The 26,935-nt window shown below is 42.8% G+C and overlaps 1 protein-coding gene and 1 non-coding gene across 2 annotated transcripts; both read left to right on the top strand.

Moving 5' to 3' along the window:
* The first annotated feature begins 12,719 nt into the window (after nucleotides 1-12,719).
* Nucleotides 12,720-12,827, top strand: LOC127764888 (small nucleolar RNA R71). The gene has a single exon (XR_008016026.1). It is a non-coding gene; the product is annotated as a small nucleolar RNA R71 (small nucleolar RNA).
* A 3,789-nt stretch (nucleotides 12,828-16,616) lies between these two features.
* Nucleotides 16,617-24,525, top strand: LOC127764431 (pentatricopeptide repeat-containing protein At1g09900-like). The gene is made up of 5 exons (XM_052289313.1): nucleotides 16,617-18,590; nucleotides 20,314-20,382; nucleotides 20,466-20,702; nucleotides 20,839-20,983; nucleotides 24,106-24,525. Exon 1 carries the CDS (start codon nucleotides 16,905-16,907, stop codon nucleotides 18,531-18,533), a length of 1,629 nt encoding a protein of 542 aa, XP_052145273.1. The 5' UTR covers nucleotides 16,617-16,904; the 3' UTR covers nucleotides 18,534-18,590; nucleotides 20,314-20,382; nucleotides 20,466-20,702; nucleotides 20,839-20,983; nucleotides 24,106-24,525.
* The last annotated feature ends 2,410 nt before the right edge of the window (nucleotides 24,526-26,935 follow it).

Here is a 26,935-nt window from a genome sequence, read left to right as displayed (position 1 = left end):
AAGTGTACTTAATCCTTTCCACGTAAGTGTGTATTCCTTATGGAAAAAGCGAAAGGAAATTCCATCTTCTATTTCTTTCAAAGTGCACAGAAATTGCAAAGTAAGCAAACGAGAACTAGGCTCATCTACCACAGCAAATATCTGCCAACCAACGGCTTTCTAAATAGCACGAAAATCAACATCCATACCTATGTTTCTCAGCAGCTCCAGAGAGTACTCTAGTGTGTGAGCATACTCCCGGTCACTCAGCATGTAGTAGGCTTGTCTTTCTCGATCGTCGACAAGGTCGAGGTCGGCGTCGTTCAGGAGACATCGCGGAACTTCGGCATCCTCTATCGAGACATCAGCTGATGAATGAGCGCTAGACTCGTCATGATGGCTTGATAAAGAGCCGGATCCCATGAACAGACGAGATAGTCGCCTCCTCACACTGCTACAGAAAGCGTTTTTGCATACGGGCGGAATCGATCTTCACATGCGGTTGGCCAGCCCGCATGCGCGAAATGGTCTGCAAAGATCACCATTTGCGCATGCGGCCGGCCCAACCGCTCACTTAAGACGGCCGCATGCGAAAATAGATCTTCGCATGCGGTCCATTTAAGAAGTCGCATGCGAAGATATATTTCCCCATGCGGTCGACTTAACAAGACCACATGCGAAGATCTATTTTCACATGCGGCCGTCTTAAGTAGACCGCATGCGAAATTCAATTTCCGAATAGCTCAAATAATATTTATTCTAGCCTTTGGTGAGATGTGTCTCGTCATTAATATTAAATTATTGAGGGATTTATTATCGTATTTCGGAATAGTAAGCATATGAGATAAGACAAGTGGCACAGTAACAAATATGTAATACATAACCATAAATTCAATCGTAATTTACATACGAAATATATAATACAAGTGCCACAGTTTTTTCATCATATGTATAAGTAGTGTACATGTCATTGCATATGTTCTTTCTCCCACTCTCTGAGAGGTTTAAATTTGTCGTCCATTGCGAGTTCACTCTGGTTGCCGTAGAAGAGACCTCTTGCGTTGCAGACATCGCGACGGATGAATCGACAGAGGTCAGCGGCCACGTTCAAGATAGTATTGTCGTTGAATTGTTGTGCAATATATGGGATTTTGGGGATCTGCACACATAAAGGAAAATAAAATGGTACTCAGTGAGAAGTGTGTGCTAGATGGGTTTCTTTGTAGAGAAGAGTTCACCGACTTACTCGGTTACTGGTTGTTTTGTACCTCCCATTTACTCTGAGCATCTTGCACACGTAATAACCGCACAAGTTGGTTCTCAGTGGTTGTTTGTAGCACTGCGATATAATTATGAGGGACCGATCTCAGTAGATATAATTTAGTATATATGTATTGTTCAATAATTAGTTGTATCGGTATAGATTTGATAGTACCGGCCAGCCAGTCCTGACAGATAACTGCTTCTGGGATGTAATATGTACTGGTCCACCTCTTTTGTGTAGTACTTATGTGCTCTGTTTGAAGAAAACAATTGTTTTATCAGTAGTTAGAAGACTGGGGTTCGACCTAAACAATTTATATTAATGAAATGTTTATCACTTACAAATTCAAAATAGTGAGGAATTCCATAAATGTTTCCTTGTCATAGTGTGCGGGGTCCAATGATATGATCAATTGGTCTTTTGGATATACAAGGAATAATATGTAGTGGTCTCTGCATATAAGATAGGCTTATTGGAGATAGAAAATTCCGAAGAAGATAAATTAATTAAACAAAAAGAAGAGAAAGCTTACATGAACGCGTAGGGGACCATTAAGTCATCTTTGTCGGCGTGCGCCAACATTGCTATTGCCAAGTATATTGCTACTTCTAGCTTCTTCCTCTTGTGCAATGTCTTCACATATTCTTCCTTTTCTTTAGGGGTCTTGCCAACCAATTGCTCGCAGTCCTCTCTCAGCTCTATGATGTGTTGTGTTTTGCATATTCTTGTTGGATCGATATATCCAACCTTTGCTCCAGTTCTATCAGCTTCGTGGAATTGCATACTGCACAATGAACAAAGAAGTAATGGGATTTGGTTTCTTTGTTTAGAATGATACGTGTAACATGTAATATAGAGTTCGGACTTATAGACAGAACGCCGCAACGAGATTAACGTCCATTTTATCTAGCTTGTAGAGGGCGTAAAGGTCTTGGAAAGAGATAAAAAATATCCCATTAGGACCACTCATGAAAGCACCTTCCGGGACGGCGACGCTTATGAAACCGAGACCCTTCCTAGATGCCTTGATATACCATTCGTGAATTACTCTCATTTCCCATGGTAGCTTGTTCATAAGATAAGTTGGCAAGAATGGCTTGCCATACTCATAAGTTTCAGGCACATCGGCAGATAACCAGGATTGCACTTCATCTTGGGCCGCTAGTACTGACTTCTGGGAGTCTGACATGACGTGAGCAAGTTTTTTCCTCTTCTCAGAATTCCTGAAAGCTGAAAACATGAACTTCTCCTAATCCTTGTCAATCTCCTTTGGGTCGTATGTCGATATTAACTTTGGAATTATACGACGAGGTTCCAAAAGATTAGACTTCGGTTCGGATGTAGTACCTTCTGGTATGTGCACTTGTTCTACCAGAGCAGATTGGAGTGTAGGTGGAGAGGCTTGCACTGAGGGCGGAGCCGGGGGAGCATGCTGTTTAGCTGGGGAGGTGGGAGAGGCTTAAACTGGTTGCGGAGCCGGGAGAGCAGGCTGTTGAGAAAGGGAGGGTGGTGGTGTAGGTTGGCGAGGCGGTGGCCTAAGCGGTGGTGGGGACGCTGGATGTCGAGGTGACGGTGGTTCAGGAGGCGACGGTGGTGCAGGAGCGGCAGCTGTCCTTGCTTGTGATGGGGATGGAGTTGAAGATCCTGCTGCTGGAGCGGCCACGGTCAGGATTATGTCTCTGCGGTGCCACAAGATAAACTGATTCACTGCATCACCGAGAAGTTCAATCCCCTCAGGTGCAGGTATGTCTAGTTCCAAGGAAATGTGGTCGCTATGGACCTTGGCGACTTGTACCCTTGCGTAATCCTCAGGGATTGCCGTGTTGTGGAATTGACGTCCGGGTATCGCTAAACCCGTTGCAACCTCCTTAGTCTTTCCAGCGCGGGTACGACGAGACTGCACGTAGGTTGTCCAGTTATACTATCCATAGGGAAGGGAGTTGTCTCCACTGAGCCTACACTGCTGGGTACATTAGTTGTTTGCTGTGCGAATTGTGTGGGTTGGTGGCCATCAGGGAATAACCTTGGAAAGGCTGTCGGGTTTTCAGCTACCAACGAGTAGAACTGTTCCTTCACTTGCGCATAGATTTTGTCTGATAGTTGTTCTTTGTATTTGTCTCTCTTCTTATAACTTGATGCGTCTTGTGGAAACCCTATCTTCCAACTCGTCGTTGAGGACAAACCCCTTACACGTCCAGAGTGTTCGGCGGTCCCCAACGCCGCGGTAAGCTGGTCTCGCTCCCTCCGTGGGACGAACTGTCCTCCTCTTTCTTTCTCGACTATCTACTGCAAATTAGTAGTCACTTGTTCTATGTCTGGAGTCTCGAATAGTATGTCTCCCTCATCCGAGACTTGACCTGTGTTGCGCGCCCAAACCCAGTTCTTGCTACGTTCCACCATGGGGTTTACCAGTAGAGGTTTGCTGGCCGCTGCAAATCTCTGCTCGGTCTCCCGCCATTGATCGACGTGCCCAGCGTATCCGCTAGACCCCAATCTATGGGGATATTTGTTCTTCTTCGCGAGGTCTGACATTTTTTTTCCTCAAAGCCAATGCTTCATCTGTTGTATGATCTTCAACAAACGTATCCCAGTCAGCCTGCGATATATGTCCATATTCTATGAACGGTGGCAGATTCTTCTGAACATAATTCCGATTTAGATCGGACTTCCACTGTCGCCATCAATCTCCCATCTTTTTAAGTGCGTAATCTCTCCCCCTAACCTCTGATCCAGGAGGGTACACAAAATACTTCTGCAACTCATTCCAGAGAAGTGTCTTGATGTTGTCATCCACCGTTTCCCATAACTTGACATTAATAGGACAATGCGTCCTGACTAGAGTGCCACAGGTGTTGCTAAACTTGGACCGCACTATCGGTGGCTCGATGGGCTTCCCATCCTGATCGAGAGCAATCACGTTGTAAATTTCCTTGGGTAATTTATTCTTGCTTCTCTCACCACGTCTTTTTTTCCCACTCCCGCCTGCACTTATAGATGTATCCGTACGTTCAAGTGCAGACGTAGCAGTGTCCATCTCAACTTCTTCCTCTCTACTAGTCCTCGTGGCTTTACATTTCGAGCGGCGTCGGACTACCATCTGCACAATATAGGTAACTCTCCACACCATTAGGTTCATGTCACATCATAGTTAGTAAATAATACATGGCTAACGATGTTCAACACTTACGGCCTGTTCCATAGGTATGTAGTCCGGATCATCATCGCGAGGGGCGACTTGTGTTATTTCCATTGGAAACGGGTCACTTGGTGTGCGCCACGTTTCTTCACTAGAAGCGTCAGGCTGCTTGTTGCTACCAGATTTTTGAGGAGCGTTACCTTCTTGAGGAGCTATTGGCGCGTTCGATGGAACCTTATCGTTCGACATCTTCCAACTTGACGTAAAAAAATCTGGCATAAGTCCCAATTTTAACATAAGTCCCAATTTAACATAATTTGACATAAGTCCTAATTTGACATAAGTCCCAATTTAACATAATTGCTAATTTTAACATAAGTCCCAATGTAACATAAGTCCCAATTTAACATAAGTCCGAGATTGACACATGTCACAATTTAACATAATTCCGAGATTGACACAAGTCACAATTTGACATAATTCCGAGATTGACATCAGACCCAATGTAACATAAGTGCCAATATAACATTCATCCCAATTTAACATAAGTCCCAATTTTAACACAAGTCTCATTTTACCATAAGTCCCAATTTAACATTCATCCCAATGTAACATAAGTCCCAATTTTAACATAAGTCGTAATTTAAACAATCTCACAAATAAACTAAAGTCCACAATTGCACAATTTCACAAAAGTCCCAATTCAACAATCCACAATCCACAATTGCACATTTCACAATCCACAATCCACAATTAAACAATCCACAATGCACAATTGCACATTTCACATTTCTTTTTTTTTAAAGGAAATAGTACTGGGGGAATTGGACCGGAGGAGTCGACGCGGCGGTGGCGGGGAGGACTTGGCGCCGGCGAGGGGCCGGGAGGACTTGGGGAGGAGCCGGCGGTGGCGGGGAGGACTTGGCGGCGGCGACGGCGAGGGGGCCAGGTATAGGTCCTGGCGGCGGCGAGGGGGACGACTTCGGGGAGGAGCCGGCGGTGGCGGGGCAGACTTGGCGGTGGCGACGGCGAGGGGGCCGGGGAGAGGTCCTGGCGGCGGCGAAGTTGACGGCGAGGGGGACGACTTCGGGGAGGAGCCGGCGGTGGCAGGGAGGACTTGGCGGCGGCGACGTCGAGGGCGCCGGCCGGGGAGAGGTCCTGGCGGCGGCGAAGGCGACGGCGAGGGGGACGACTTCGGGGAGGAGCCGGCGGTGGCGGGGAGGACTTGACGGCGGCGACGGCGAGGGGGCCGGCCGGGAAGAGGTCCTGGCGGTGGCGACGGCGACGTCGAGGGGGACGACTTCGGGGAGGAGCCGGTGGAGGACTTGGCGGCGAGGGGGAGGTCTTGGGGAGGAGCCGGCGGTGGCGGGGAGGACTTGGCGGCGGTGATGCGGCGAGGGGGGAAATTTTGGCAGCCTGGCGGCTAGGGTTCGCGGGCGCCGGGACTTAGAAAATTTTCGCTCCCCGCGCTCCCTATATATAGGTGCAGATCATCGCATGCGGGCGGCTTAAGCCGGCCGCATGGAAAAATGATCTTTCCATGCGGGCCTTTAAGCTGGCCGCATGCGAAAATGATCTTTCCATGCGGGTCGTTAAGCCGGCCGCATGCGAAAATGATCTTTCCATGCGGGTCGTTAAGCCGGCCGCATGCGAAAATGATCTTTCCATGCGGCCGGCTTAAATTGCCCGCATGGAAAGATCTTTTTCCCAAATAAACTCATGTTTTTTCTTTCATTTAAATAAACTGTACATACATATTTTTTCAAATATTTTGGCACAACAAAAATTCCATATATTTTTAGCAGCAAGAAAACTCATGAGTAAACTCATGAGAAAACTACAGATTTAATAATATCTGTTGGACTTGTGATTTAATAAAATTACTCAAAACTCATTACCAAATGTTACATGCTAATGCATACAACATAAGGGGCACTTAAATTCATCCGGATACATTTGGAACACAATGACAACTAAAGGTTACAAAATAGCTATGACTTAATAACCTTAGCAACACCATCTGCTCGAACATACGACATATTCGCTTCATCAATTGTTCTCTTAACCTTCTTAATTCGCATAGGAAGATCAGTAAACAATGGTACATCATCGAACTGGTTGTAATCATTGGGGTCTTCGATATTGTCGATGCCGACGATCTGTTGCTTTCCAGATATGACAATAATTTTTCTTTCATCCGAAGGGTCCTTCACATAAAACACTTGAGCCACACGCTCTGCTAAAACCCATGGATCATCCTCGTGGCCTGTTTTACTGTGATCGACTATTGTTAGCCCGTAGTCATCAACGGAAACCCCTGTTGTGTCTTTGACCCATTCACAACGAAGCACAGGGATCTGGATGTTCAGGCCATAGTCCAGTTCCCAAATTTCCTGTATGGTCCTGTAATACGACTTCTTTTCACTAGTCGTGTCAATCGCTTTGACACGGATCCCACTGTTTTGTGCGGTGCTTCTCATGTCCTTCGTAGTCGTATACAAGGTAAATCCATTGATGTCGTAACCTTGCCATGAATTGACAATACTTGAAGGCCCACATGCCAGTCTTTGTAAAGTAAGTTCCTCCACAGAATCACCAACTGGCAGGTTTAGATCTTTGAACCACAGAGGAAAGTGACGCTTGTGCTCTCTTGATACCCAATCATTGGATCGCCCTGGGAAGCATGCTTTCATTTCTTCAAGGTGTCGCTCAATGAATGGCTCATCGATAGCGAGCTGTTGAAGAACATTGTTGTGTGCCGCGGACACCATTTTGTACTCATTATCGAAGAACTGCTTCCTACCAACCGTACCCCTTCCAGACAATCTCCATTCGTGTCGATGAACAGGAATCCCAATGGCATTAGCTCCTTTATGTAATCCATACAACACTCGACCGCCTCTTCAGTTGTGTATCCCTCTATCATTGATCCTTCGGGGTGAGCGCGATTGAGTACATAGCCTTTGAGGATCGACATGTAACGCTCATAGGCCCACATCTGATATAAGTATAAGGGACTAAGTTCAATAATCCGAGGGACGATGTGAACGATCATATGCTCCATCATATCTAAATATGATGGTGGGAAATACATCTCAAGCTGTCATACGGTATCGACAGCAAATGTCTGAAGGAGACCTAATTCCAGAGGATCAAATACCTTCTGCGAAATTCGATTGAAAAAGTAGCACAACTTTGTTATAACCACCTTGGTATGGACTGGTTTGACTGCCCTTATAGCAATTGGTAGGAATACCGTTAGCAACCTATGGCAGTCATGCGCATTGTATCCAGAAATGGTCAAATCCTTCATTGGTACTAGCTTCCTGATGTTCGATGCGAAACCAGTAGGCACTCTAACCCCTTGCAAACATTTACAGAAGGCTTTTTTCTCTTCAAGTGTCAATGAGTAACAAGCAGGAGGAATCTCGGTCTTCCCATTTGGCAGCACTACTGGGTGAAGGTCATGTCATATGGCCAAATCTACAAGGTCGTTACGTGACTTCAATCCATCCTTCGTCTTACTCGGGATGTCCAGCAATGTGCCAATGGTGCTATCAAACACGTTCTTCTCGAGGTGCATAACATCAATTGCATGTCGAATCTCTAGGTCCTTCCAGTAATCTAAGTATCTGAAGAAAATTGAGTGCTTCTTGAAAGGCAACACAGTATCTTTGTCACCATCAGCTTTCTTCCTCTTTACTGTCTTCTTCTTTCCCTTTCCATATACAACCTTAATCTTCTTTGTTATCTCATACACGTATGTACCACTTCGTGCTTCTGGGGCAGTGTCATTCTTCACTGTATTATCGAACAATCTAGCCATCTTACGGTACCTGTGTCTTTGTGGTAGGAACCGTCGATGCCGCATGTACACTGTCTTCAAAGACGACGTCAGGTATTTGTACGAAGTTTTCTCTAAACATATCAGACATCCAGTCTTCCCTTTAATCTACCCAGATAATGAAAAGTTCGCAGGTAGGTCATTGATGGTAAAGAATATGATCAGTAGTAGATTGAAGTGCTCCCGCTTAAACTCATCCCATAGTCGTAACCCCTCTTTCCAAAGCTTCTCCATGTCCTCCATCAAAGGCTCAAAGAAAACATCTATGTCGATTCCAGGTTGGTTTGGACCTTGTATGAGGATAGTGAGAAGAATATACTTTCGTTTCTGACATATCCATGTTGGAAGATTATACATTGTGAGAAGGACTGGCCATGTGTTGTGCGAGCTGCTTAAGTCACCAGACGAGTTCATTCCGTCAATGCTCAACGCAAACCTTACATTCCTGGGATCCTTAGCAAATTCTGGGTGTTTTGCATCAAATTTCTTCCACTGGCGAGCGTCGGCGGGATGTCGAATCATACCATCTATCTTCCGGCTCTCTTGATGCCATCTCATCAACTCAGCATCAGTTGGGTTTGAGTACAGACGCTTATGGCGATCCTTAATTGGTAGGTACCACATCACCATTGAGGGAATCTTTCCGTGCTTACCCTTATCAGAATCTGGATCGGTACACTCTGAATCTATGGGCCCATTCCCCATTTTATACCGACTTGTGCCACACATTGGGCAACTTTCCAAGTTTGCATATTCTTTACGGTATAATATGCAGTGATTCTTACAAGCATGAATCTTTTCTACACCAAGAGATAAAGGACATATGAGTTTCTTCGCTTGATACGTGTTTGATGGTACAAAGTTAGGCTTAGGAAGCAACACAAGCAACAAACTCATCAGATCATTAAAACTTGTGTCCAACCATCCATGTTTAGTCTTCAATCTCAGAAGTTCAAGCACTGAATGCAAGACTGTGAAATCCTTATCACATCCCTTCATTTCATTGTAAAGAAGATCCTTCGATGCCTTCTCTAATGCCTGCCAATTCTCCAATCCTCGTGACCTGCCCGCTAGCACCTTTGGTTCAACATGGCATAGCATATCCTCTAAATCAAAACCACCCTCGAAATCATCACTATCGGTGGAAACATCGACATCCATTCTTTCACGGGACATGTCTTCGATTAGAAAATTCTCTGCCTTATTCATCTCGAAACTTAACTCTTCATCGTCATCTTTGGGATCGGCGAATTCCCCGTGATAGGTCCAAACCTTGTAGTTGGCGGTGAATCCGTACTCCATTATGTGACCCAATATTTCATCAGGATCTACCAACAATTTCTGATTCTTGCAATGACGGCACGGACAAAAGATCTTTGTCATATTCTCCCTCAAAGCATGCGCCTTAGCCTGATCAATAAATTTAGATGCTTCCTTAATAAATACCGGCTGCGTTCTCCGCATCTCATACATCCATGACGACCGATCCATCTATTTATATGAAGACAAAAAAGTTACAGATAAAAAAATAGACCGCAGGTATTTCATACAAAAGTTTAAATGCATTTGTCCCTCCAAAAAAATTACAACAATAATGCAACTAGTATGTACAAGTGATTACATGCAAAATTTGCCCATCAAAAAAAATATTTTGAAGCTAGATTTTGCAAAAACTAGCTAGAACAAACCTTGTCAAAATATTAAAAAAAACTCCACTTTCCACCAACGAAATATAACAAAAATGGAGCCAAATGAAGGAGGAGAGAGAGTTCTTCACCTTTCGTATAGAGTTCAAGCAAAAATTTCGAGTTGAAAACCTCCCCCCCTAATTGTTGCTTGCTTTAGGAGAGAGAAAATAGGCCTATTATCGCATGCGGCTGTCTTAAGCAGCCGCATGCGATAATGCATCTTCACATGCGGCTCGTCGACCTGCCCCCGGGGGGGCAATTTTTCCAGGCGCCGACACAACTCGCCCGCATGGAACCAAACGCCCCCTCGTACAGAAAAACCATTTCTGTAGTATTGTCATTATGCACAATGGAGCAAGAACGGACTAACTCGCGGGGGTTAGAATAGCAAAAGTTTCACCTGCCAGTTAGTTTTACCAAAGTAACTTGTATATATGTAACTAAGTATTTGAATTTGAGGGAAACTATCAAAGTTTGAATGAATTTGAGAGCAAACTTTGGAGAATGAATGAAAATGTGTTGAAATGGGGTGGATTTCCCTCTCCTGGCCGGTTGGCTTAAGTAGTGCACCCACAACAGTCAAAACTGATCTATGGGGCCCACTAGCCGTTACCTCAAAAAGGAAGGCAGCCGACCGTTGCTTGGCCTGTTCAGCCGAACCCGACCGTTGCTTAGCCGGTTCGGCCGAACCAACCCCTGGTGGGCCCAACCGGCCCCACTTTCGGCCATTGGGTTCCAACTGTCAGTGTGGTCGTGGCATAATGAATTTTCATTAAAAATTTTGTATTGGTTTGCTCTGAAAAATTCATTTGGAAAATTTCCTCAAAATTCTAAAATTCTAAATGCAATTTTGAAATTCAAACATGTGATGATGCAAAAATTTAAATTGTTGAAAACAAATGTGCGGATACATACCAATTTACCTGTTGGCGAAGGTCACGTCATTTGAAGTCCGATGTGCAAGACCGTACCTCCTTGCAGTTCAGTTCGTGGATTTCCCACCCTTCTCCAGAGGTAATGGAGTGGACATCTTTAGCTTTTCCTTCCACACCTTATTTGGTTTTGGTGCGAAAGACGGCTTCCTCTAAGCCGATTGTTCTAGCTTCTTGGCCGGTGTGCTGGCTTTTACCGGCGTCTTCCAATAACGGTTCCTGGGTATTGTTGTTTCCTTCTCTAGGAAATTCTGCATGAACTTTACGAGGCTGTCCATCTTGGGTGGCTCCACTTCGACCACTTGAATATTTTGCGGGTTTGGCCCGTACTTTATTCTGACCATGGAGAATTGTTCGATCCTTGGCTGAAAATAAAACTTTTCCTCCTTCCCGTTGATATGGAAACGGATACTTCCCGTTCCCACGTCAATGTTGGCTCCTGCGGTGCTAAGGAATGGGCGCCCCAAGATAAGTGGTGTTTCCTTTCCCATGTCCATGTCCAGCACTACGAAGTCAACCGGGATGAAGAAATCACGTATCTTGACCGGCACATCCTCCTCTATCCGCACTGGGTAACGGACTGACGAGTCAGCCAGTTGTAGGCGCATCGGTGTTGGTGCCAACACCGTGAAGTTGAGCTTGTCAAAGACGTCCTTTGGCATGACGCTGACACTTGCTCCAAGATCATATAAAGCTTGGCCGAACTGCTATGCCCCGATCGAGTAGGTGATCGTAGGACACCCCGGATCCTTCTTCTTTTCCGAGAGCTTGTGGAGTATGACGTTGCTGCATTGCTCCGTCAGCTTAACCACCTCCGTTGTTGGGAGCGGTCTCTTGTTGTTGAGTATATCCTTGAGGTAGCAGGCATATGTTGGCACTTGCATAGCATCCAACAATGGCACGTTGATGTGGATCTTCTGGATTACTTCAACAAAACGAGCGAATTGCTCGTCCACTGACGGTTTCCTACTTCGTTGAGGAAACGGCAGCAATCGTGTGTCACAGTACTCCTGCGGCACGGCTTTCTCTAGCTGAATCTCCTTGTCAGCCGAGTCACTGGATGGCACTTCCTTGGCTATCCCATTGGTTCCTACATGGTTAGGATATGGCGGATCACGAGTGGACTTACCTCCCCTCGTCGTGATCGCCTTGACATTTTCAACGGAGGAGTCGGGTTGTCCCGGAATCCTCCCCGATTCATTTGCAGGGACTAATGAAGCCAATTGAGCTAGCTGGGATTCTATCATTTTATTGAAGCTCAGCTGGTTTTGAAAAGCAGAAGTGAAGCCATCTAGCTTAACATTAATATTCACTAGGACCTTTGTCGTTGGCAGCTAGCTTTTTGCTTAAGGCATCAGTGGTCTTAGCTTGCGCAAAAAACAAGATCCTTCAAGGAGGGCTGGTTAGAAAAGTTACCGTTATTATTACCTCCTTGATAATACGGGCGTGGCTCGTTCCACCCCTGACCTCCTTGTGGACGGTACCCGTTGTTATTGTTGCCCATGTACATCGCCTCCTCACGGGTTTTCGGGCAGTTATTCCTAGAATGTCCCGTGCCGCCACAGACCTCACACGTGACATGTGAGTCCAAGGCCTTGACGGTGCCTTGAGGCCGTTTGTCGTGGTCGTCCAGGTGTTTCATGAGGAGGTCTAGTTTGGCAGTGAGTAATTCCGTCTCCTTAACGGTGTGCATACCTCGCTGACGGGTCTGGAGTCGTTCCTCGCTCCAACCCATATTGGAGACCATCTTCTCTATTAGATCAACGGCTCCTCGAACCGTCTTAGAGAAGAATGCTCCTCCAGCCGCCGCGGCCAGTGATCACGGGACATGGGAGTGAGTCCATTGTAGGAGTTCTGCAGGATTAGCCAGTCGTCCATCCCATGATGAGGACGGGCGGCCACATACTCCTAAAGTCGTTCCCATGCTTCAGGAATGGACTCGTCCCTTGTTTGCTGGAAACTGGAAATCCTTCAACGAAAGGGCATTAGTTTTGCCCAACGGGAAGAACTTCGAGAGGAATGCCGTAGAGCACTTGTCCCAGGTGTTGACAGCAGCACAGTTAGCGTAGAACCACTGCTTCGCTTTCCTGAGAAGGGAAAACGGAAACAGCCTTAGCCTAACGGCGTCTGGACTGACACCCTCTATGGTGTACGTGCTACAGATCTCCAGGAACTGCTGCAGATGAGCGTTGGATCCTCGTTAGGCTTGCCGCTGAACGGGCTAGCCTGCGCCATCGTGATGAGGCTGGACTTCAAGCCGAAATCCACGTCTCCCATGTTGATTTGCGGCCCAATGGCCACATTATCAATAGAGGGAGCAACGAACTCGCGGAGTGTCTTGTCAGCCATAGTCTTGAAAGTCGGTGGCACTGGTACGGCTGGTTTCTTTGTCGGTAGAGTTTTCTAAGGAACGACGACTCGCGGACTGACGCTCCGGACGAAAGCTTCTGGATTTTCCTTAAAATTTTCCGGCAAGTTGAAACCAGTCATGCACTACCCTGTTTTCACAACAAAAGTGAAAACAACCAAGGTTAGCTTGCAAAGGGCAATGATTATACAGAGGTAAATATAATGTATTAGTTCAGGTAATCTCTATTATGAATCTTCCCCGGCAATGGCGCTAGAAATGCTTGTTGGTATTTCTTAACAACATTACTAGAAATATAATTCCCAGCAATGACGTAGAAATACTCTGGTATATTATGGTTATAGAGTTCATCCGCAAGTGCACGGATATACCATTGTAGCATTTCACCCGAGAGTATTCCAAGGGTATCGTATTTATTTTATCCCGTGGGAACATCATGTAGAGAGAACTTGACTAATAATTTATATATTACTTGTGATAATCATAGTCTAAGAACTGGTTAAGATAATCGAAGGGTAGAGTGACACACAAGTAGTTGAGCTACTCATTCTCATACTAAATTATCTAAGCTAAGTGGAAAGAAAAGAGAAAGATAATCTATTCCTATACTTCTATACTTCTAGTATACATAGTATACATACATTCTAGTCATCTGAAATACTAGCTAATACCCTCTATCCGATGCCCTCCTGGTACTTCGAGAAGCCACCCCTGACTGCCGAGTTCCTTACGACAGCCCGTCATAACCATACAACCGGGGCTAAATACGAAGGAGTACTCTCCCCAGGAAATTAACTTAGGACTATATACACGCGCGGAGGAATACCCGTACTGAGTTGTTACCATCAGCGGCCCACCTCTCATCCGCAGCATATAACCTCAAATAATGATATCCCGTTATCTAGACACCACGCCTAAACTACCAGATACTACTCTAATATCATCGTCATGACATAGAGTAATTGCATATGCAAACATTATACCCGCACCAAAGCATCTCCCAGATAAGCTAGCAGTATATTCAGTATAACATGAACATAATGTAAAGTAGGTATTCATATACTCGGGAAGTATTTCAATACCATAAATGTATATAGAAGAGTATTCTAAATAAAGTACAAAGCTTACAAAAGAGAAAAGGAAAGCTAGAGCCATACCCAAACTCTTCCGAAGGTTTTCGGACTCCCGATTTCTACTCTATTCCTATTCCACTAGCTTAAGAATACTAAACTAACTTGAAAGAATATGAGAGAGCTCTTGCTTGAGGTGTGTGAGTGAAGTGAGGATGAGAGCTCCTTTTATGGCCTCCCAATGACGGTTGTGACGGTTGGAAAGGTCGGTAATACCCACCAACCGTCATTGGGGAGCCATCTCAGCCGTTCAGGAGAAACCTGGATCAAACGGCGCTGGGGGGGTGGGTTTGGCCGAACCATGGGTCGGCCCATCCTGGCCCAAAAACGGCAGGTGGCCTCCTCCATTGCTCTCTTTCGTAGACTTGTGAATTTTGGCCCAATTCATCGTGTTAATTCTGAGTTCTTGGCCCATTCATGTATAAGTCTGATCCTCGACATCGTCCGATTGATTTATCGTCTGAGTTGATGTCGATTCTCTTTCACTTTATGATTATTCTCTACAAAAGGTTAGTAAACCTAATACTAGTGTAATATTATTATTCTGACATGTATATGCATTATAAGCATAACTAGTTCTCCTTTATTTCGGTAATATTGACGGTCGAAACTGATCGCTAACGACCGCCAACAATCGCCACCACCACCAACCACCATCACCAGCACCGTCGACTCCAACACCAAGAAAATAATACCAACGAAACAAAACGGGATAAACTCGACATACAGAACGGCCTGGCTGCCGCAAACTATAACCTACGCTACTCTATACTAGCAAAGAAGGAGGCCTGATCTCTCTTCCAGCCTTCACAAGCGATGAACCGCCGGAATCGGAGGAGAAGAGGGGTTAGAAAGAGGGGAAACAATACTGTAGCGCTCTAGTCGCCTGGAGAAGACTCGAGAGAGTTGCTACACCTTCGTGGCGGCTCATTATGCAAACTAATTTTCCTAACAATGTTTTTAATTTTTTGAAACTATATGGATAAGTTAAAAACAGAGCACATAGATAATAGGACACTAATTATCCAGCTTGTCTGTATAACACGATGTAGCGGTAAACTCAGTAACACCATTAAGCGCGGCAAAGAATATTTGATAATATATTTAAAGTATTTTCGCTAATTGATAGTAGTAATAGAGATGCTAGCGATGGAGCCGCCTGATCAACCCAGGAGCTATAGCTCCACCATTTACACGGAGAACTATGATAAACTAGATGTCTAGAAGGTGATATTCTAGCATTAAACATAGAAGAAGATATCTCTTAATCTCTACCTTAAGTTGCTAGCTTGTCAGCCATCCTATCGATCTTCTTAATCTTCGTGAGAAAGCATCTAATCTAGAGAAAATTTCTTAAATCACAGCATGTATATGACAGGAGAGGAGAGGTGGAGAGGGAGGGAGGTTGACCGAGGGGGCCTAGTCAGTGACGTTGATTCCGGCCAGCCTGCACCCTGCAAGACTGGTGGCAGCAGTGGCACGGTGTGTATTGGGGAGATCGAGCGTCTGAGGTGAAAGTGGACGATTAGGGTAAGGAAGTGGATAAGGTAGAATCATTGTAGCGATAGAATCATAATATAATCGTAGGTTCAAAATTTACGAGATTATGATGGTTCTTTTTCTATCAAATGACACGTAGGCAGTTCCTTATTATATTACCAATCACATATAACCTGAGTTGTTTATATATGGTCGTGATGTGAAATGATTAAGATTATACACACGGCTGACGTCTAAATAAATTTTGAGTAAATTACATTAGCGGTACACAAACCTATTAGGTGGGTGTAATTTAATACATAAACATGTAAAGTGCTCGTTTCAGTACGCGTACTTTTCTTGTTCGTGCAAACGAGGACCAAAATAATTTGGCAATGTTAATTTTATGAGGCTGATGTTGATTAAGATGTGACGTGTATACGTGAAGTGAGTATGTATAAGATATGTAATATGTATAAATTTGGTCTCTACTTTATCCTTCAATTTCATATATTTCTAACCCTTATATCTTAAATTTTGCAAAATTATAATGGCATGGTTCTAATTTTTCCTTTTTCCTACTATCATTATATTCCATTCTATTTTTTATTGGATAGGTGTATGTCTAATAGCAATCTTCTCAGATATATATTTACATAGTATCCTAATCAGCCCTAAAATCAATAAAATTAGCCATGTAGTGTTTTTTTCGGCTTTCTCCGTACATATTAGACAAGTTCATATACCAAAACAAGTATTTTACAAGTTGGTGCATTGGATTATACTCACCTGACAAGTTCATGTACCGATAATGCAATCGTACAATAAGTTGAGAGGGGATAATGGATTAATGGGCCGTTTTCTACACAGTACAGCCCAACCGGCCTATTCTCGAGGCAGATCGCGCGGCTGCCGACCAAAGCAAAACCCCAACGCACTCTTCCCCGCCGCCGTTTCTGCCTCACTTTGAATCGCGAACCACTACGGCCGCCGCCGCCGCCGCCGCCACCGCCACCACGGCCTCCGCCCCCCCCATTCGGTGACCATCGGGCGCATAGCTGTCCTCCTCACCTCTCGCCTCCTGATGCGCGGGCGCATGGCCTCCTCGGCCTCCGCCGCGGCTCTCCTGCCCCTCCCCTCGCCTTCCTGCTCCTCCTCGGAGGACTCCGACGACGGTAAGCACCTCCCGTCTCCTCCCGCACCGGAGGCGAACACCCCGCCTACGCAGCAGCAGAAGCGGCGGCGGCTGGAGCGAGACTACAACGTGGCCATGAAAGCCCTGGCGCTCGCCGGCGACTTGGACGAGGTGGTCGCTGTCTTTGCTGAGCTAAAGCGGACTGCCGCCGACGGTGGTGATGGCGGCGCGCCGCCCAACGTGCTGTGCTATAACACGCTCGTCAATGCGCTCGCGGAGGCCGGTCGCGAGGGGGAGGCCCTCAAGGCGTTCGATGAAATGCTCGCGTCGGGTGTAGCGCCCAACGCGTCGTCACAAAACATCCTGATCAAGATGCACGCAAGGCGGTCGGAGTTTGACCTTGCTTGGGAGCTTATCCACAAGAGCGGGGTGGAGCCTGACGTTGGTACGTACTCAACGCTCATCGCGGGCCTGTGCCGGGCAGGTAAGATCGTTGAGGCGTGGGGCGTGCTTGACTGGATGCTGGAGAAGAACTGCCGCCCGATGGTGCAGACTTACACGCCCATAGTACAAGCATATTGCCGCGATGGCCGCATCGTGGAGGCCAAGCTGCTGATGGCCGAGATGGAACGTCTTGGCTGCCTTCCCAACGTCGTCACATACAATGTTCTAATCAGGGCCTTGTGTGATGATGACAAATTTGATGAAGTTGAACAGGTTTTAATGGAAAGTAGTACCAAAGATTGGAAGCCCAGTACGGTCACGTACAATATATATATGAATGGCCTCTGCAAGAAAGGTAAGGCTAAGGAAGCACTTGAGCTGTTGGATGTTATGTTAGGTGAGGGATTGGAACCCACAGCTTATACTTGGAGTATTCTTCTGAATTGCCTTTGCCATTCCTCAAGACTTTTGGATGCTATATACTTGTTAGAGAGGAGCACAGAGTTGAAATGGTATGCTGGTGTTGTTGCATACAACACTGTAATGAGCAGTTTGTGTGAGATGGGCAAATGGAGGGGTATTATGAAGCTATTAACAGATATGATCAAAAAAGGTATCGAGCCAAACACAAGGACGTTCAACATTTTGATTCGTAGTCTTTGTGTTGGTGGAAAGTCCTCCTTAGCCAAGAGCTTGATCCATAGTCAAGGATTTGCTGCAAATGTGGTGACATACAATATACTCCTTCATTGGTTTTACTACCATGGAAAGTTAACTGAAGCGAATCGCTTAATTTCAGTAATGGAGGAAAAGAATATTGCTCCAGATGAAGTCACCTATACTATAATAATTGATGGATTATGCAGAGAAAGGAAATTTGATGCAGCTACTGCTTGTTTTCTTAAATCACTTACAAGTGGGCTATCGATGGATGTTCTTACTGTCCTTCTCAACAGGCTTGTTTATGCTGATAAAATATGGGAAATCAATCGCATATTTGATGGAAAAGATTTTGTCCCTGATCATCATGTTTTTGACCTTACAATTAGAACATTTTGTAGGGCTGGCTATTGTCACTATAGAACTTTTTATAAGCTAAACCTTATTCTGGATGCGATGTTGAAAAGGAAGTAAACTGAAGCCTTGTGGATCTAGGAAACATATCGGTTACTGTAGGCAAGATGAGAACAGGTAACTTAATCTCTCTGATTTTTTTTTCCAAAGAATTAAATTTTGTAGATTGATAAGCATGATTCTTATTGCTGAACGCTTCCAGATGAATAATAACAATATATGTTCTTGGCTGCTCTTACAATTTGTTCTCGTAACTTTTATCAGTATATTATTCATGCCATCTAATTCTATTACTGTGACATGATGATTGTTGTACTATATAATTGTCAATGACTATTCAATGACCTTTTGCAAACAATTATATGTAGATCCCCTTGTAAGAAATTTGACCTTTTTACTAAATGAATAAGCATGGTCCTCAGTTTCTTAACTGGTTCTTCCAGATGTTCAAAGGAGCATTGGAAAATATGAAATCTTAACCTATAGCTGTGATGGCCTACTTATTGTATATATAATAAATGATAGCTCGTCAATGGTCTTTGTTCCACACAACTATCAATATGCACTTGCATATTCTCTCTGAGTTCTCAACAATGTTGCCTACCTTAACAATCAAACATTAACTAGCATTATCACCTGTGCTGTACTGTATTTATTAATTATTTTTAACTTCTAACACACTTACAAAAAAAATCCTTCTAGTCGATATAGTATATACCTAGACTACTTAAAATGTTAGTAGTGGTGGTGTCCATTCCCACACCACCCCTACCACTAACATGTGAGCCCAACAATCTATAATTCTATATTATTACACCACCTTTCAACAAGTCCTCCCTCATTTCACTATTGGCTCCCCACAAATTTCAAAATCACTTACTTGTTCAATAAGAAAAAACATAGTATTACTTAGACTAAATAAGTGCTTATTAATTGATTTAATAAGCTAGAAACTCAATTTATTTTCCATTGCAACGCACGGTCTTAGGCTATATAATAAACTAAAATGATGTCCTATCATGTAACAATGCCATTTTGGTTAACAAACTTCCATCCTTTGAACCAAAAATCTCTAATCAAAGCTTTCTTGAAGTGCTTAAGATGTGTATTAGGGGATAATTTAGCATAGAGAGGAATATGTTCATTATAAAGAGACTATCTGTTTGAAGAAAAAGTAATCTCATGGCTAAAAATAATTTGACCGTACCACATAATCTTCATTGATTATCAAGTTAATCATATTCTTTCCTTAGCCTTTCTTTTGCGAAGCCTTAGGCTGTGTACTTAGGGCGTGTTTGATAGAGCTCCAAATCGTAAATGGATCTGTAGTTGTGGAGCTGTGAAAAGGTAGCTCCATGCTTCCAATGTATTTTCTAGGGCAGATCCACCTGCTTCTAAAAATTTGAGAATCTAGTACCACTGGGTTTGGCTCCAGCTCCGCCTCCACCGGACAAGGATCCAAGAGATGGAGCCCTGCTAAACAGGCTGTAAAACATATACTTATTTTTTCTGATTGGTCTGTTATATGGTTTCTTCATGAACAAAAAAAACAGTTTCCTCTGTTGGGACATGGAACCTATTTATATGAAATTCAATTTAATCTTATAATTGTTCGAGGCCAATTATTTTGTGTTTGGTATGAACTATAAAGTGTTGTCTTTGCTATTTCATCTTAAATCATCATGGGCCATTTTTGCTTGCTGGTGTATGATGACAAAGTCAAATTTTTACCACCATTCACTTTCTTACTCGAGAGTTGTCATCTGAGTTATACATATGCAATTTCAGCAGTGGATTTCCATCATTGCCTGACTGCAATTCTCTTTGTTCAACATGCCAGGCGGGAAGCATTTGACTGGCTTTATCATTTAAGCTGCTTAAAAATGGATCTGTGGTGCAAAAAGCCAAGGTATATGGTCCTTTTGTTCTTTTTTCATGGAAATCAAACGGTTTTGCAATGTTGTACTGAAAACTTGTGTAATGTGCTTGCAGACCAAGCACATACTATTGGTAAATTGGAACTATTGATTTGTTCTGGGTAGAAGAGAAGTGAATTGAAATCCATTAAAGTAAATGTGGAAGTCCTGCGAAGAAAGGAGTTTGTTAAGAGGCCATAAGGCAGGTGTGGGCTATGGGTTTGTCATTGGTGTTGCCCTTCTGCTTTTATGCTGTATATCATTTTACGTTGGAGTTCACTTTGTGCACATTACACAATGGAATATCAGACTGGTAAGTTTTGAAGGCATAACCAAGTATGCTGATTAATCTATCTCTACGTTCTGCTTATTAGGCTTCTTTTCATTGCCTTTGCTGTATATCGAAAATGCAGGTCCTCTTATTCATGATATCTGTTGGAATTTTGCAGTGAGTTCCCTTGCTTGGGATTTCAACAGAGTGCAAGATGCATTACTGCCCTCCTTTAGGATTTTCATTTGGAAATCAATGATTGCTGCAAGGTCTGAGGTAGGAAGGCACTAAGGACACATGGAGGGAATTTATAACAGCAGCAGGTGAGTTTCAAGAACTTCCCTCAAACTGAAGTGTAAATCTACAAAGATTTCTGCATGAGGATCCCATCTAGCGAGGGGCACAGTTTTTATGGTTAAGCAATCCATTCATAATGCATCTTATAATTTCCTTCAATTTGATCCTAGCTATATTTACTTTCATCTCAATTGAACTTCTTCACATATAAATCTTGAATGTACAGCTAGAGAACTAAGACTAGGTGAAAATAACTAAAACTGAGGTAACTTTATAAATAGAAGCCTATTTAAGCAAATACAGATGCAGTAGCTTAACATACTTAAAATAGACTTCTAAAGGGAAAGAAGAAAATGGAGCATACACACAAATGAGAACCAGTCCTCAGAGCTGAAATTTAGTTTTTGTAAATAAAGCCATCCTCGTAGTTTCTTTATTTTTGTTTTTTTTAAATTATTGATCGGTATGGTGATACGGTACTTTTTACATATGTTGGTTCCACAGACACCAAGCCATTGAAAACCATCCCAAATTTGGGGCCAGAGTTGAAATGTGCATATTTTAATGAGCTGAGGGACCAAAATGAACGATTTTACAGTTGAGGACCATGCCCTCGGCAACACACAGGCGCATATGAGTGGCAGTGGTGTGGAGATGCCTATTCCGCTGGTGAAGAGGAATAGGATGAGGAGGAACAGGTCTAGGAAGAGGAGCAGGATGAAGGTTGCAATAAGGACAGGAGCAAATGAAGGAATCCAGCGATGGATAGGAAGAAGCAGAGGGCTCACTGCTGCATCTCCTCCTGTTCATCGCCACTGTCACTGCTGCCTCCTCCCAACCGCCACAGCCAAAGCCTTCTATCTCTCCCCATCTCCACCCCTCTTACCCTTCGGTGCTTCCCATTCCTTTGCCAAAGTCTGCACCATTGAGGCCAAGGCCAGGAACAAGCCAGCAACACACTCACCCCTCCCTAAGCCCTACAGTCCTACACTACCTCCATGTTCGCTCCCTCAGAAGCACCGTTTTAATGTAGTCCACACCCAGCCTACATGGACAGGAGCAACTGATGTGGTATTCTTTGCCCTCTAGTGATGCAGGATCAAGGTGAATTTAAGCGAAGGTGCATATAAGCACAACCTGTAACAGTTAAGGATATGCATGAAATGTCAGTAGCATAAAATAGATACTGCTATATTGATTCTAGACAATGATTAGTTGAAAGACTCTTAGAGGTAGATCTAAGTCGAGTAAGTACTCTAGGTAGTAATTACCTAAGAAATTTTGTGACGAGAAGAAAAAATAATCATGCATTGCTCTTGGAAATAGGGGTGATAAGGAACACTGTTAGAACACATGAGTCTTTAGTGGAATGCAGATTGACGTGTAATCAAAAGAAACGTCGAAGATGAACTTTTGAAAACATGTTTTCTTTTGAGTTTTGATCTACTAACAGAATTGGTTAAAAGGTATTAGAAGTTCACACCTACGCTGAATGACTGAAGTAGGTCAATCATATGGATTTTGTAGGGGTATTAAGTACTTTAGCTACCAGCGAGCAAGAGGCGCTTGTGAGGGAGGGTAGGGGGGTGGCAGGGGATGCAATTACAGAATTTATAGTTGCTGGACAATGAGTACCTTGAATTGTCAGACATTCTATGGGTGGATCCTTTCACCTTTTGCAATTTTAATGAAGAAAAAGGTTTAAGCATTTGTAGAATACTCCTTCCATCCAAAAGTCTAAGACCTATTTTATTTTTTGTTTTTTTTTTCAAAAAGCTAAGGCCTATCTGTAATCACTATGTGCTAAATTAAATTGTTAATCGGAACCCAAGAAGCTATTTTAGTACTTATTGATTGCATGTTCATTGGTTTTGTCACATGGTGAATGAGTTAATTACTTTTTAGTCTTGGTGACAAAAGAAATAGGTCTTAGACTTTTGGATGTAGGGATTCCAATGAAGTGTAATAAAATGAATAAATCCTTAAATCATGGATACCTTTACGGTGGTCTCTACTGGTAGTATTTTACTACCAGTAGAAATGATCCAACTCGTTGATTTATGAGTTCTACTTCCAGTAGTTCAAATTATTCTACTACCATTGGTTTGGGTCATTAGTGTGTGTGTGTGTGTGTGTCTATATATATATATATATATATATATATATATATATATATATATATATATTAGAAAATATTAATGGTCTAAATTGATTTTACTACCAGTATACCAGTAGAGACATTGTAAAACACGTCTTAAATTATATGTTTCAGAAGTTACTATGCATGGTTACTAACTCTATTGATTACTATTCATAGCATTGGCAGTTTTTACTTTGGTTAGTTATTGTTTTGGTTGTTACCTAATAATATAACTAGCATGGTGGCTCGCGCAAATTGCACGGTTAGCATCCTTATGTTTTCCCTCATATAATAGCATATATATTTTCTTATTTTTAATTTCCGAATTTCCATTAGTTCTATTGTATACTGTTATGGATTCTAGTCTTTTTTTTTCTATATTCCTTATTTTTAATTCCGAATTTCAGCTATTTTTAAATTGTATTCCTATATGAGCTTTGTTTTTTCCTTTTCTCCAATTAATATGAAAATTTATAGGCCATGAGAGATTCTAAATTGTATTTCTATATGGACTACTCTAACCTCTAATTTTATTTTTTTAATTTTTTAATTTCGAATTTCCATTAGTTCCATTGTATATCGGTATGGACTCTAGTCTTCTCTTTCAATATTCCTTATTTTTAATTCCAGATTTCAGTTATTTTTAAATAATTCTGGATTTCAGTTATTTTTAAATTGTATTCCTATATGGATATATGGACTCAGTTTTTTCTTTTTCTCCAATTATTAATATGAGAATTTCTAGGCTATGAGAGCGAACGTGGAGGCTTCTTTTTCTATTACTTTAATAGTTAATAGATTACATCAGTTACAATTTAGAGCAAGCTTAAGATTTTACCTTGATTGTTTAGCCAGAGTTCATTTTTTTTATTAACTAAGAACGGTTGAAGTGACATCTATGGGTTAAATGAACATTCGAAATTTCCAAATATTTTTCATGGTTTGTAAGTTTTGCGTGTTTAACTCTCTTTATGGGTCCAAGTAACATTTTTTTTTTCATGTTGCTAGGTGTTCTGCTGCTATTTCATGGTTATGTAACCACGCAATAGTTCTTTAGTTATGTAACCAAGAAATTGTGAAACACATGAATGAGCTTTCAATAGCTCAATTCTGAGGGTGTCAGTGGTGCTGCAAACAGTAACAAATGAAGGCATACTTTGGAGCTTAGCCGGAGCTTCACAGAGCTAGGTCTATGGCCCTTGCGGCTCAAGTGGTCTTGTTTTTCTGTTTTTAAGTGTTTAGGGTGGGGAGTTTCTGGATTCTCCTCCTATGTGTATCTTCTTCTTAGTAATGAAATGATGTGCAGATCTTTAGTTTGTTCGGAAAGAAAAAATAGTTCTTTGCCCCAAAAGCAAAAAAAAAAGTAGTTCCTATTTGACGAGAGACATTCTCTGGCTGCCAATAAGAAAAGTTAGTATTCTGTCTGCATTCTATGGTTTTGGTCAAAGGGTTGGAATCTGAGTTCCATGATTTTAGTCATTTGTGACAAGCTTGTGATATGATTCATGGTCAATGGAATGGCTAAACCAATTTAGAGTAGCATCAGCCGTCAAGCAAGGCAGCAAAGCCGTTTATCAATGTTATCGACATTTTGTTAAACAGGAACTGCCTTTTAACTTGCAGCACTACATGTGAAGTCTATACAGCCAATTCATCTTTGTCTGGATGTGCTACATAACATACTCTTACTCCAAGAGTTCATCGATTGCACATGAGTGCAACAATGTTCAGTTGAATTGTATGTTGAATTTCCGTGGTCACGGGTGCATGCTACATTTCTATCACAAAAAATCTTGGTTGCACGTTAAAAGTTCACGACCTGTGCAAGACCAGAAACTATATTTAATGCCGTATTACCTCTGTCCCAATATAGTTATCATCCTAGGTAATTTAGCAAAAATTAATGTTTACAAAAATGACTATAGTGCCCTCAATTAAATGATACATGGTTGGTAGGAAGAGGGTAGAATGGAGAAAATTTTGAATTGGAGATGATTGATGTGACAAAATGTACTTCAAAGTAACAAGCTTTTTGAGTTTTTTTGACAAATTTTGAATCCTAAAGTAACATCTATATTGGGACAGAGGGAGTAGTTTACTTCATAATTTCTTCGTCGTTTTGGCTTTGAGGTTGACGACATATTAGAGAAGATCGATCCAAAGCATGACAAATGCACTCCCTTCGACAAATGCATAATCATGTTTTCCATTCATCCCAATATAAGTTAACCTATTATAAGATGTAATATATCCTATACTACAAATTTAGACATTTGTTTATTCAGATTCGTAAAACTAGGGTATGTACTAGGTTAACTTATTTTAGGATGAAGTTTTTGGGTCAAATGAAAATCTGAAATACATGCATGATTAATTGTGTGTTAACTCCACCCAACTACTGTTCTTGTTCATCGTAATTTTGTTGGAACTCCATTGGAGGAAACTCGTAATCGAGCACCAGATTTCTATAAAAAAATGATTAAATAAATATTTTAGTTGACCATTAGTGAAAAAAAATCAGCCATTGAAATATTTAAAAATTTTGTGAAACACTACCATATAATTATATTTTGATAAAGTAAAACATATGTTTTAAACCGTTAAAACTCAATGTTTTGTATGTTATAGCGACATGTTTCAGTGTATGTTTCACCATGTTTTATAAAACCCACTCAATTACTTGTCCCCACTCTCTCTCCAATCCATTCATCCATCCATGCATACATTCAACGATTTTCAAAACGATTTTTCTCATAAATTACTTATCCGATCTATAATATAATCACACCGTTGTATTCATTGTAATTAAATTTTTACAACAAAATATCATATAATTATATTCTGATGAAAAAAAAGTCATGTTTTAATACGTTAACACCTAATGTTTTATACAAAATGGTATAACAAATATAATGATGTAGTCGGATCGTATATAAGATAAGTAGTTTAGGATAAAAAAATATTTTAAAGATTAATACATGTATGTATTGGAGTGACCGATAGGATAGGTAGATTGATCGGTAGTTTTCTCCGAATTTATTATATACATATACGGATCTGACATCCTGTTTGGATGCCTCTCATGCTTCCTCTCCACTGCATATCTTATCTTTCCAAGCTTCATGGCTGCACTATTCCACAATGCATTACACTACTAGAAAAACGATTTTTAGCGACACTGGTCTTTTATTTTTCCAGACGGGTATGACCCTCGGAGCCAAATATCCTTCTACGAAAATATAAACCGGGGTGGATTTTTGTTATCCACCTGCGAAAATTAATTTTTCCAGGCAGATGCGAAAATACATTGATTTTTGCAGGTGGAGCCTTATGTGGTCTGCCTGCCGGCCCCACCCCTCAAAAAATATCTTAACTCTTTCTTATCTTCTACTCCACCCCTCCTCACCGGCCACCACTTATTTCCCTCTCAACACACACACACACTCTCTCTCTCTCACTGGCCTGTCACTCTACTCCCCTCCCCTCCCCTCCCTCCCAATCCAACCAGAGGAGGGGAGTGACGGCGGCACAGCGGCTCCGCCTCTCTTCCTCCCCGCTAGAGGAGGAGGAGCGACGGCAGCGGCGCCAACGCGGCGGCGTGGATGGAGACGTCAGCGTGGACGGGGTGGTGGCCCCACCTCTCTCCTCCCCGCTCCTACATCTAGCTGAAGGAGGGGGAGCGACGGCAGTGGCGCGGACGAGGTGGCAGCGGTGCGGACGGGGCGACGGCGGCGGCGGCTCCCCCTCTTTCCCTCCCCGCTCCTAGATCTGGCGAGAGGAGGGGGAGCGACAGTGGCGGTGTAGACGGCGACGGCGGCACGGACGCGGGCAACGGCTG

This window comes from Oryza glaberrima, chromosome 2 (genome assembly GCF_000147395.1).
Source record: "Oryza glaberrima chromosome 2, OglaRS2, whole genome shotgun sequence".
Taxonomy (NCBI): Eukaryota; Viridiplantae; Streptophyta; class Magnoliopsida; order Poales; family Poaceae; genus Oryza; species Oryza glaberrima.
The sequence above is the reverse complement of the archived record's forward strand: the minus strand, read 5'-3'. Positions and strand labels throughout refer to the sequence as shown.